At 41.8% G+C, this 13,017-nt stretch overlaps 1 protein-coding gene across 3 annotated transcripts in view; it reads right to left on the bottom strand.

Annotated features, from left to right (window-relative positions):
* Positions 1-6,405: 6,405 nt before the first annotated feature.
* The window catches only part of PAK5 (p21 (RAC1) activated kinase 5), a 298,952-nt gene continuing 292,340 nt past the window's right edge, over positions 6,406-13,017 (bottom strand). For all 3 annotated transcript variants that reach the window (XM_081833216.1, XM_081833215.1, XM_081833217.1), the window contains 3 exons: positions 12,545-12,670; positions 10,744-10,878; positions 6,406-8,642 (listed from right to left, as the gene is read on the bottom strand). In XM_081833216.1, the coding sequence (XP_081689342.1) occupies positions 8,487-8,642; positions 10,744-10,878; positions 12,545-12,670 (417 nt within the window). In that variant the 3' untranslated portion in view covers positions 6,406-8,486. The remainder of the gene's footprint in view (positions 8,643-10,743; positions 10,879-12,544; positions 12,671-13,017) is intronic.

The raw sequence follows: 13,017 nt of genomic DNA on the forward strand, positions 1-13,017 counted from the left end.
TTATTCAACAAACAGGTTTTGAGCACCTACTGCGCGCAGGCTCCGTGCTGAGTATACAGTAGTGAAGTGACAACTTAGAGTCTATGGGGTATGGCTGACAGACATATGTCCCCAGGTTTTTCCAAAAAGAACAAGTGCCCTGGCTTTTTTCCAGTGTTGTCACATGGCCACATCCCTGTGGTTAAGCAGATCAATTAAATCTTTCCAGAATCCAACTTTCTTAATTCTCAAATTTCAGTGGTTTTTCCCCTTGCGATATGCAGTCTGTATATAAGGCCGCATCACCATGACTATTATTGCTCTTAATCACAGCATCTTTATTTAGTTGTCCTAAAATGAGGTCTCTAGCTCAGCCTAATTTCTTTGAACCTCGCCTTATTTCTCTCAGTCCTGCCTTTATCTTATCAGCTAAGCAGAATAAAGGGGAGCCTGGGGTCAGGGCAGGTGCAGTGGTCTCTGGTTGGAGAACACAAGGCGTCCAGAAGGACTGACTCAGCCTCGGGTCTCAGCCTGGGCTCTTCTCATGGCCATTCCCACTGTCCTGCATTTCATGGCTGCCCCTGTGCCTGGGGCAAGCTGAGATGGTGGCTCAGGTCTCCACATTGCTTCTCAAGCTCAGAGACGAGAGAGAAAACAAACAGACAAACCACAGATGCTCAATTACCCCCTTAACTGTCATTTTCTTTTTTTACTGCAGTTTTAAACATAAATGCCTCTGGGCACAAAAGGATGCTGTGTCTGGTTGCTAGTTGGCCTTCCTGGAAAAGCCAGGCCAGATGAACCAGATGCAAATTTCTTTGGGGGGGGAAAGGGTGAGTTTGATTTAAATTCTGAGCACCTTTCTTTGCAAGATTCCCCCATTCTCAGGATATAGCTCCCAGTGAAGCTGCCTCCGGGGGTAGGGGAAGACTTTGTTCTCCAGCCTGAGAAAGCCCTCTAAACTATTAACCACTCTCTTCTCACTGATTGTCCAATCTTTTTGTTAACAAAGACCTGGCAAAGCCGAGGAGGTACGGGAGACAGCAGAGAAACACAAATGGAGAAATGGGTTGGGGCGGGGGGCACGGAGGTGGTAGGAGAGACCAGCAGTGTCTGGTCTGAGGGGGTGTTTCCCTGGGGAGGTGGTCCAAGCTGGCACTGGGCACAAACACATCCCTGGAACAGACACCTGAGTGACCGAAACCAGGCAGATGTAGCTTTAAATCAGCGAGTATCCAAGCACAGTTTGCAAGCAGCATGCATCAGTCATCCCAAGGGGCCATTGAAAAACATCAGTTCTAGGGGCGCCTGGGTGGCTCAGTCAGTTAAACATCGGACTTCAGCTCAGGTCATGATCTCAGGGTTCTGAGATGGAGCCCCGCTTCAGGGTCTCCGATCAGCTGGGACCTCTCCCGCTTCCCCCCACTCCACTCGTGCTCTCTCTCAAATAAACCAATAAAATCTTAAAGAAAAATAAACAAAAAAAAAATATCAGTTCTAGAGCATCATCCCAGATTGACAGGGGATCTCTCTGGTAAGACCTAGAATCTGTAGTTTTATTATGCTCCCCCGGTAATTTTGATGCAGCGGGATGAAAACTGGTGAAAAAGCCTTTGCTCTCAGCCTACCTGCAACATTAGGCACATCATCAGGCTTTTCTTTGCTCTCTAATCTAAAAATGGAGCTTGCTCCCCCATCCTTGCAAAGTTATCTGAGGATTCATGACAGTACATTTAAGTCCCTAGCACAATACCTTGTGCCCTGGAAATGCTCCATAAAAGCTAGTATTAATGACAGGTTTTCCAGCACAATTCTTAACATGTGCATACAAAGTTCATCTGCCATCCAAGTTCAGGAAAGATCCAAAGGGACTGATGCAGGGATTTTTAACTACATCCATAGTTTTCCATGCCAGTTTATTGTGAATTCAGAATATGTTTCTATGCAGGGACTTCCCTCCCCCCCACAGACCAGTAAATCACTCAGGGTGTTGGGGGGGTGTTAACTTACAGGGGTGGGGGAGACTATCAGAGTCCATGGACTGGGATGGGAAAAAACTACATCTTTAGTTTTTACCAACCTCAAATGAAAGGTAGCATTTCCTTCAATTACAGACGTAGGCACCAAACCACTATGGTACAGGCAAGAACTATGTCATCAGTAGAAATCGCTGCATTACACCTGTTGGAGATATCTCAAAAAATCACATAGGCTCATTACTTTGAAATTATGGTGGTTACTAGACCCATCATAAGATCTTGTTATTTAAGAGACACCTGGATGGCTCGGTGGGTTGAGTGTCTGCCTTAGGCTCGGGTCATGATCCCAGGCTCCTGGAATCAAGTCCCACATCAGGCTCCTTGCTCAGTGGGGAGCCTGCTTCTCCCTCTGCCTGCCACTCCCCCTGCTTGTGCTCTCTCTCTCTCTGACAAATAAATAGATAAAATCTTTAAAAAAGATCTTGTTATTTAATACATTATAACTATAAAATTAAAATATTTTGATAACTATACTTCAGTTCGTTCCCTTTGTATTTTACTTTATGCATATAAAGACATTTTCCTGAAGAGTCCACAAGCCAAGAGGGTCCAGGGTACAAAGTTAGGCTAAGAACTCCAGGGTTAATGTCTACTTCAGTTGTCCTGTGAAGTGATATTTATATCACCTCACACCTGCTAGAATGGCTATTACCAAAAGATAAGAAAGTGTTGGCGAAGTGAAGGAAAGGAAACTCTTGTGCACTGTTGGTGGGAACGTAAGTTGGTGCAACCACTGTGGAAAAGCATATGGAAGTTTCTCAAAAAATTGAAATTGAAATATCATATGATCCAGAAATCCTACTTACCTGTTTATCCCAAGAAAATGAAAACATTAACTTGAAAAGATGTCTGCACCACAATGTTCATTGCAGCACTATTTACAGTAGCCAAGATCCAGAAGTTACCTAAGTATCCAATGACAGATGAATGGATAAAGGAAACATCACACACACACACACACACACGTATTTCTCAGCCATAAAAGGGGAGGAAATCCTGCCCTTTGAGACAACATGGATGGACCTTGAGGGCATTATGCTTAGTGAAATATGTCAGACAGAGAAAGACACTCACTTACATGTGGAGTTAAAAAAAAAACCCAAGTTGATAGATCAGAGAACAGGTTGATGGTTGCCAGCCAGAGGCAGAGGATAGAGGGTGGGTGAAATGGATGAAGGGGTCAAAACGTACAAACTTTTTCTTATTTTTATAAAATAAATAAGTCCTGTAAGATAATGTACAGCATGGTGACTATGATTAATCATACTTTATTATGTATTTGAAAGTTGCTAAGCATAAATCTTCCAAGTTTTCATAAGGAAAAAAATTGTAACTATGTGTGTTGATAGATGTTAACCAGACTTATCATTCCACAACATATACATATAGCAAATCATGTTGTACACCTGAAAATAATATGTCAATTATCTAAAAAAAAACAAGTGACTGAACTCGTCAGGTTGTCTGCTGAGGAAGGATTCGCAAAGACTCATATGACCAAAGAGATAACAAGTATTTGTTAGCACTGACTGACCATGGGTTTTCTGGACCTTGGTCTGGGTGATGAGGACATATCAGTGAACAAAATAGGGATAAAGTCCCTGCCCTAATAGAACTGAAGTCTCTCTCCGTGTGTGTATGTGTGTGTGGTCTATTCAGGTAGTACGATTCATCTACTGACATTGCCTAACTTTGGGAGCCTTGGTTAGCTCAGTTAAGATGGATCATATAAGATCTTGGATCTTTAAATTTTTTCAAATGCTGACAATGATGAGGCATACTTACCAAAGCATTTGCTACGTGGGCAAACCTTTCAGGATAAGGAATCCCTTTGCTTTTAAAACAGTGTATTTTGATCCAGAAATCGGCAACCCATAGAGTTTCTCAACGATTCTCTTTTTGTCCTTCATTAGGTCTATTTACGTAGATGTTGTCAACATCTCACCCATATTCTCTCGGCCCTTCATGGAGGCCATTTGTTGACAGTTTCTGTACAAGCTTCCCATGCCTCCCTCTCTCTTTGTCAAAGGGAACAAACTTTGTCCATATACAGGGCAAGATAGAAGTTTAAGGATTGATGTCCTTGGAGCAACTCTCAACCAATGAGGCGTAGGAAAGGGTGGATAAATACCCAAGCATCTTCACCTCCAAAAAGACAATTCTATAGTGTCTCTCCCAGAAGGTCTTCAGTGAACTGAGCTCCAGTTACTCACAGTGGTAACCCATCATTTTTAAAAAAACTCTCCCTTCTTCATCTCACTTCTCCACTCACCATGTTGAGTGAGCTTCCTGGACTCATCTCCCAAATAAAGTACTTGTATCTAAGTATCTGTCTTAGGCTCTCCTTTTGGCAGAACCCACACTAAGGTAATATATTTATTTGACCTGGAGATACAACTAAAGATGCACACATGTGAAGGCTCAAGTTGACCGACTTTCCTGAACAATTTGGATTTGTACTACATAGTGTCACTTTCACAGAACTGCTCCTGCTTGTACATTTTGTACCTGCTTCAGACTGAATCGATTTTTTCTCTGCCTGGAATCTCATTACTGTTTCTTTGATGACACAGTGCTATTCATCTGACTGGTTTGACCAAAGAATCTGAACTCATTGAGTTGTTAACTTCATGGAATGATTTTATTCTTTCAGTGATTGCTACTGAGTGTGTTCTTCCCAGTGGGTAATGGGGATACAGCCATAACTCAGTCTGATTCCATCTGTCTAATCCATTAAAAAAAAATCAATCTTATTCTAATCCAAAATAACTCCCCTCTCTTTTGCATGGGCTAAACTTGTATCTGAGAAAGAGGTAGCAGTAGATAGGCAGTGGCAGGAGACATGGTATGCATTCTTATTCTCCTTTTCTTTCTTCTAGACTCTTCCCCCAAACCATGGGGATCTCACACTAGCACACGGCCCAAATCTGTGGGGAGCAGCCTGGAAGGGAAGTTCCAATAAACAGCTGGCTGCAGTCAGCTGCCTTGGAAATGCTGTTGGAAGAAGGGGAGATACCTGCATGTCATTTGAGTTAGCCTAAGACTACAGCCTCTGCTACTGAGAGTGGCCTTGGTGTAGATGGTCCATGTAGATTTAGAGTAAGTTTCAGCTCCACCCGGACCCCTTCCCCCTGCAGAAAAGTTGCCCTATCTCCCTTTAGTTCCCCCTGTGATGCATGCCTCCAATGTGCTCTCCAAATTAGGCATCTCATTACTTGGTTAAATGGTCTGACATGTTCCCTTTTCCCTCTCCATGGCCCATCACAGACAAAGGGACCTAGTGTCTTCTTCCATGTCTTGCAATGGCTTCCTGCCTGGGGGAGGATGCTTCCATCTTTCTCTTCTCTGGCACGTGATATACTACATCTTTTCTCAGACTGCTACCTCTGGCTATTTCCTGAGGGTTTCCACCTTCTGAAATTTCCAGGTTAAGAAATGAACTCTTAAAAAAAAAAAAAAAGATTTTATTTATTTATTTTTTGGAGAGAGAGAGAGAGAGAGAGAGAAAGAAAGAGAGGGCGCCTGGGTGGCTCAGTCGGTTAAGCGTCTGCCTTCGGCTCAGGTCATGATCCCAGGGTCCTGGGATCGAGCCCCACATCAGGCTCCCTGCTCCGCAGGAAGCCTGCTTCTCTCTCCCCCACCCGCCTGCTTGTGTTCCTTCTCTCGCTGTCTCTCTGTCAGATAAATAAATAAAATCTTTAAAAAATAAAAATTAAAAAAAAAGAAAAAGAGAGAGAGAGCAGGGAGAGGGGCAGAGGGAGAAGGGAAGAATCTCAAGCAGACTCTGTGCTGAGCTCAGAGCCCAATATGGGGCTCGATCCCATGACCCTGAGATCATGACCTGAGCCGAAATCAAAAATCGAATGCTTAACCGACTGAGCCCCAAGCAATGAACTCTCTATATACAAGTGTCCCTCTCAACATCATGGGCTAAATGTCAATGACTCCCTGGTCCCCCAAAGAAGAGGAGGCCCCCACCAGTGTCTTCCAGTATACTAGAGAGCCTTCACTACACCTGCTCTAATCCAGAATAATCCCCTCTTTATGTCTTTTGTTGATAAAAGCCTTTGGATCAGTTCAGCATCTTTGAAAGAGGGAAGTGGAGTGAGTCTTTAGTCATGAATCTGGCTTTCCTTGCACGTGGCCTTCCAGAATTTAGTAATTTTTTTCTTCTTAGTTGTGGTATCTTTACCACAGTCTTCCACTGTTTGTGACCTCTGGGGATGGGACTATTTGTCTTTGGTTCATGTCATCATGATGTTACATCTAACTTTATTCTAACTCATTTGCATTCCCCAAGTTCATAAAGAAAGCATTCTTGGTTACTCAAGAAAACAAATTCAGGAAATCACTGGATTTTCTAATAACACAATGGGAAAAAGGCAAACATTTATTTTTATTTGCAAGTGCAGTTTCTGCCAATAGTTAGTGCTCACAAAACCTTTTAAGCTACAGTAACTTTCGGTAAACTCAATGAATATTTATAAAATACCCAGTGATAAGAAAATTACAGAAAAATTTCTATTACACTGTTGAAAATGTTTGGAATCCAAAATCCACAATTTTCTGCAATGGTTTTTAATATTTGTTCTGGTTAAAAAAAGATTTTCTTTTTCTTTCTACTTCTACATAGTCCTGGTTAAAGTAATACAATCTGTTCCATGAACTTTTAGGACGGTCATTTTCTGGATTTAGATTTTTATTCATACATATTTATATTAATATTTTAATATTTTACATAAAACATTGATTTGTTGTGTTTTATGAAACAAAATTATAGGTCCTATTCATGGTGAGACATTTCCAGTTTGGGGGGAAAAACTGAAAAATCTACTCTGTAGAAGGTCATTTTATGCCTTTTTTTTCTTTTTTAGCTATAATAAATAATTAGCAACCTATTAATTACAAAAATTCTTAATTATGCTTACAGAAACCAGAGCATTTTCACAAATTTAAATCCCTATTTGTTACAGTATGTTGAAGTCATTAAGAAAAGCCTCTGGTTTTCCAGTTTGGTAACAAATGGCTTTTTTTTCTGATGCATAATTAACAGAAACTAATGATGACTATGTAGCTCTTCCAGAGTTTTTAAAGGCAAATCTATATTGGCCTACAGTTAACATGCAAATTCATCCAACAAGCAACACAAAATGTATTGTAGTAGTCATTCATTTTTATCAACATTCAAGAAGATCTAGTCAGCAGCACAACTCCCCTATGTCGGAAACACATTATAACAGGGTCACAACTGAAGTCAGAACACACCTGGTAAAATACCCCCTTCCTAATTCATCCTCTAGAGTCAGTCCTGACTTCCAGCACGATACAGGAACAATAGCAATACTGTGGTACGACGGTAAATACAGACAAGAGTTTGGTGTGCTAGCATACAGAGTTTTCAAAACAGTGACAAACAAAACCAAACATCTTGCCCTGTTCTCTCTCCTTTCCCTTAGTGAGACTGGAATTCTCAGTCTTCCTTTAACATTCAATTTGGGGAACTGAGTCCAATGATCCTAGCACTGAAAATTGCTCCCTTGGCGGGAAATGTGGCCACACAGGGGTGGGGGGGCGGTGGGGGGTGGGGGGGAGTCGCACCCACTGGAGAGAGGGCGTGACAGGGGAAACACCCTGCTGTGCAAACACTGGTCTGCGATTAATAGCCTTGAAGGAAAATTTGAATTTTCCAAAGATTTAGCTTTATCTCAAGGAGTGGCTTGGTGGCCTACTGTGGCTCCAATTTTATTATTTTTGGTTGGATAAATGAAATGTGCACCTCCATCACCATCACTCTTAACTCTTCCTCCATCACATAAGACACTTGTTAAGATAAGAAAGATATTCTACTAATGCTGACGGTGATTGAGAGTCATTCAGTATTCAAAGTTCCTAAAGAATCGTTGTTTCTCTGAAAGGGATAAAAAAGTAGGAAAGGCTTTGTTCAAACTCTTGCTAGTAAACAAGTATTACTTTAACTTATACTATGGCTACGTGACATCAAAGTACTATAAATTATCAAAACTATCGTACAGAAAAATTACAAATTCATTGCAAAATACATTACACTGCTACCATTAAGAAAAAAGTGCTTTTTGTTTTCCTTTTTTTTTTGCCAGAAAAGTATTCTTTCAATATAGAAAATCCTATGCGTTACCCTGCATGTGGCTAGGATATGTCGTAACGGAGTTTGTACTGAGTCCTTCTGATTTGCTGGATGAAGGGTTGAAAAATATAATAATGACTTATTAAAGCCGTGTTCCAAATGACCACGCCAGCTGTCAGTGGAGAGATGCCTGTTTTAAGACACAAGAAGATGCCCTGGTCTGTTGAACCCTGCCTGTCATCACATTGTCCCACTGATCAGCTGGTTAGAGTACACAGGCCTTTTTCATGTTCCTCATGTTCTCCTGAATTATTCTCATGTCCTCATCTAGCTCTTCCAACTATTCCACCAGTAGAATCCTCTACTCAGTGATGTCTGTATTGTCTCATAAGGGGAACGATGCAAGATGGCGGACCTGCCAGTTTCAAGAATGGATGTCCAAGGAGTTCCTGGGCTGTGGCTCTTTGGGAGGGTTCCCTCACCAGCATCAGGTCTAGGAATCCCCGGAGCACTGAAGAAACCTGTGAGAACACAAGATCCCATCCTGAGGACTAACACAGAAACCCAACCCAGTTCCCCTAAAGTGGTTTCCCAGCCACTTTCCAGTTACGTCATTCTATCAAACAGTAGCAAATTCTAGAAAGTCAGCTTGAGAAGAAAGAAATTATGGAAGCAAAAGCAGGTACTGCCTTTAGTAACATATGCTGTTTTCTTGACCTTCTTCAGTGTATGTGCTGCCGAAGTGAATGCTTCTTTACCTTCTTCATGTTTGAAATAATAGGAGTTAATGATAGAGCAATGAAACATGATGGTCGATTTGCTAAATTAAATAATAATAGGAACAATAGCATTATGAAGTGCTTACTATTTATAGGCACTGGTCACATATATCTGATGGAAGTGTGGTACAAACATGGAATAGTTTTATTTTTCTAACAATTGCAACCATCTAGGCTTTTTGGACTCCCCCTTCTTGAAAACAAACAAGGTTCTGGAAGGATATCTGACACAGATAGTATGTTTTCCTGTAATTTCTTGTAATTTACTTTTTGAAGTATATCTTACATACATTCAAATGCATAAATGTTAAGTGTATGACTTACAGTAGTGTGTGTGTGTGTGTGTGTGTGTATACACCTATTTACTCTCCAGCCCCATCACACTACAGAACACTTCTACCACTCCGGGGGGCTACCTTGGGCCTCCTTCCTGTTAATACTCATCTCCCTGCAACGAGTCACCACTCTCCTGACTTCTGGTAGCATACATTAATTTTGCCTCTTTTGTCCTTTATAGAAATGGAGTTATATACCATCAGCTCGTCTCTGTCTGGCTTCTTTTACTCAACATTGTGTCTGTGGGATTCATCCCTGAGGTGTGCGGTAAAAGCTTTAAACTTGTCATTGCTGTATAGTATTCACTGTTAAATTATACCACATATTATTTATCCATTTGGAAAACAACCTTGGGTGGTGTCTAGTTTCTGACCATTAGGATTAAGGCTGCTCTTGTATGTGACTTGGAAGAACACCACGCCATTTGCATTGGGTGTGGGACTATTTTGATACCATGCTATTTTAGCCACTTTTGATTATTTAAAAATGCAGTAAACGTCTTAATCTCCTGTTCAATTCAAGCAGTTTCCTGTTATCCTGCAAGTTCACACAACTATAGGGGTGATTCTATTGGGACTCTTCTCTAAGCTTTAGGGATGGAGAGGGTAATTCCCCCGCAAAAGGCAGCCTCGGTTCCTCCCAGTGCCAGACTGGCAGTTGCCAGACTGGTGTTTCTTTGACTCAACATCATTATTTTCTGAGCTTGACCCTACTTGGCAACACTTGGAAAACAGGAAAGACCCTACTTGTTCCCTTAACCATGCCCTTCATTGCCCTGTATGATCCAGCCCCTGCTCCCCTCCCTCACATGTCTTACCCTTTCCCCTGGCTCGCTTTGCTCAGCCACAGAAGCTTTCCATCTTGGCACAGGGCCTTTGCACCTGTGGTTCCCTTTGCCTCAGACTTTTTTCTCCCGGATCTATGCATATCTTGCTTCTTCCTTCTATTCATATTCCAGTTCAGACAATCTGTCCCCAGAAAGGGCTTCTTTCACCTTTCAACCTAAACGAGTTCCCAACACCCCTCTCCTTCATACTCCATTGCATTACAGCGTTTGCTTTGCTCCACTCCCTGAAATTATTTTGTTCATCCATTTGTTTGTGGTTTTACCATCTGCCTCCCCAACTAGAACACAAGCTCTATGAGAGTCAGGAAATCTGAGGTCTTGTGCTGCAATATCCCCAGTAATTAGAACAGTCCCCAGTATGTCACAGGTGCTCAGCAAGGGAGTTCTCATTGAGTGCCTGACTCTTCTAGCCAACCCTACAAAAGAGGAGCCAATTGTAACCCATTTTACAGACAAACTTCAGAGATGGAGAGGCTGAGTCCCTTGACCATTGAGTGAACAGGGAGAGCAGAGATTTGAATCCATGTGATTCTAATTCCAAAGTGGATGCCCATAAACCAGGATCTACTTGTGGATACGATATGCCAGTCTTTGAAGCTACAGAGAGACTAAAATATCTAAGAATGATTTTGAACTTCAGCAACAGATGCTGCTTCTCACCTTGTGTAGGTCCTTCACTCTTGGAGGTAAACTGTCCCGAATCCTCCGCATGGCCTGGAGGGGAGGCTCATTGAAGTAGGGGGGTTCGCCATCGATCATTTCTATCACCATGATCCCGAGGGACCAGATGTCCACCTGTTAGGCACAACCCAATGGTTATCTCAGGCAAGGAGAACATTCTGAAATGTTGGATGTGTCCAGGGGACCCAACAGATACATACCCATTTATAAATTAAGGTGGTATTTGTAAACTTCCAAAACCTATAGCACAGATTTACAGCCTGAAGTGCCGAGTTACCAAGTTTTTGCTAATGGTCTTCATTTGCTTTTTTATTTTAATTGTTATTTTTATTTCATTTAAATTCATTTTAATTAACATATAGTGTATTCATTTGCTTTTTAAAGACAACTTCAGTGAAGATTCTGCCATTTAGGTACACAGGAGCATCTTAACATTCTGGAGTTCGGAACTTTTTTTTTTTTTACTGCTATCTTTGGTGGTTACCTATCAGGGCAGATGATAAAAACACCCAAATTTTATGTTATGAACATAGAGAAGAAGTTGCATTTAAACCATAAAAAAAGGCATCTGACATATTCATAACAAACTGCAAAATCTACATTGCACAACACTATATATGCTGATCCTTCTATTAATTTAATTTTTTAAAATAGCTCTTCCTTCCCTACATTGGGGTTCTTTCCTTTGCATTTTATCATTTTGAAGCAGCGTGCACAAAACCCTGCCTTACAAAACCATTTTCAGGGAACAGAGAAAAGAAAAGGAAGAGACAACAAGCAATTCTTTCTGAGTGCAACATGGGAAGTCAGGATGATGAGAAGCCATAGCTGGGCTATATCAATTCCCAGTTACAACTGCTTCCCCGTTCCAGCCACATTCCACCTCTTATCAGTGAGCTGCATTCCTGTTATAATGCTTGCTGTGATCTTCACTGAGAATTTATGCTTTGGGGACCACAGTGAGACAAACAAGTCGAGTACTCATTCAAGGGCAAGCAAAGAAGGGAAGGAGAGCCGAGTCCGCCTTCACTTATGCCGATATCCTTAGTTCACTGGTCCATGCCACCTCTTCATGCTTCTCCTCTCTTAGAATCACCTTCCGCACCATAATGTGTGGAAACGCTGTGTGCCCGGCTGGAACGAGCTCCTTACTGCCGTGTGCATAGACTTGCGTGCCTCAGGGCTTTGCTCACAGTACTCCCTCTCTAGAAGGCTTTTCCTCCACTCCTTCCGGCCCCTCATTTTCACATACCCAAACCTTATTCCTTAACAGATTATGAGCAATTGTTTCTTTTCCAAGGGAAACAAAAATTGTGCCCTATTTTAAAATACATTATAATATTCATATATAATTTTTTCTAGGGGAAAATGTTACTGCTCAGCCAAATATTACTCTATTTTGCAGAGCTTTCTCTGACCATCTATCCTTCGAGTCATGACACCTGCTAATCTATGCATTTCTGGCCACGTTTCAAGTTGCATTGCCTTGCTTGGGGTATGCCTGCCACTGAGGGTGGGGTCAGAGTTTATGTGATTCCCCTCCTACCCCCAGTGGCTGTTTAGGACCTCAATAAAGGCCTCTGGATCAATGTTGTGGCAATTTCCTTAATGGTGACCAGTCCCCTTCCTGCCACAACCTACTCTGTGACAAGTCTAGTGAGTGGGGGTCAAATACGGAGTCAAACGTTATCACCCCGATCTGTGGTCATTAACTCTCTCAGAACCACTGCATCCCTAAGCCTGTCCAGCCACCCCAAAACAATGACTGTCACCCCCTTACCTCTGTCCCATAAGGTAGCCTAGAAATCACCTCGGGCGCCATCCAGTAGGGAGTGCCAACCAGTGATTTCCTCTTGGGCACCTCTTTAGAAACTTGAGCACAGAAACCAAAGTCCGATAACTTTATCTGAAAAGGAAAGGAATACAACAAAGTTAGCAGTCTAAAAATGCGAGCTTCCAGATGGAGAAATAGAGTTTCAAATTCAAAACAAAACAGTCTCATGAATAGGCCTTGGAAATACTGGTGGTTGTCAGACCTTTTTATTGGAAAGGCACGATCCATTTTAATGGAGAAACCTCCCAGGCTCCAGGGTTCACTTGCAAATGTGAAACCAAAAAAAATTTACAAATTATAGTCCAAACAACAAATTTGTTAAAATTCAAACCCACAACCTAAGTAAATTGCTTTTTTTTTTTTTTAAGTGGGCTCCATGCTGGGCACGGAGGGCTTGAACTCATGATCCTGAGATCTAA

Source organism: Leptonychotes weddellii, chromosome 10 (genome assembly GCF_054177405.1).
Source record: "Leptonychotes weddellii isolate Sample4059 chromosome 10, ASM5417740v2, whole genome shotgun sequence".
Classification (NCBI taxonomy): domain Eukaryota; kingdom Metazoa; phylum Chordata; class Mammalia; order Carnivora; family Phocidae; genus Leptonychotes; species Leptonychotes weddellii.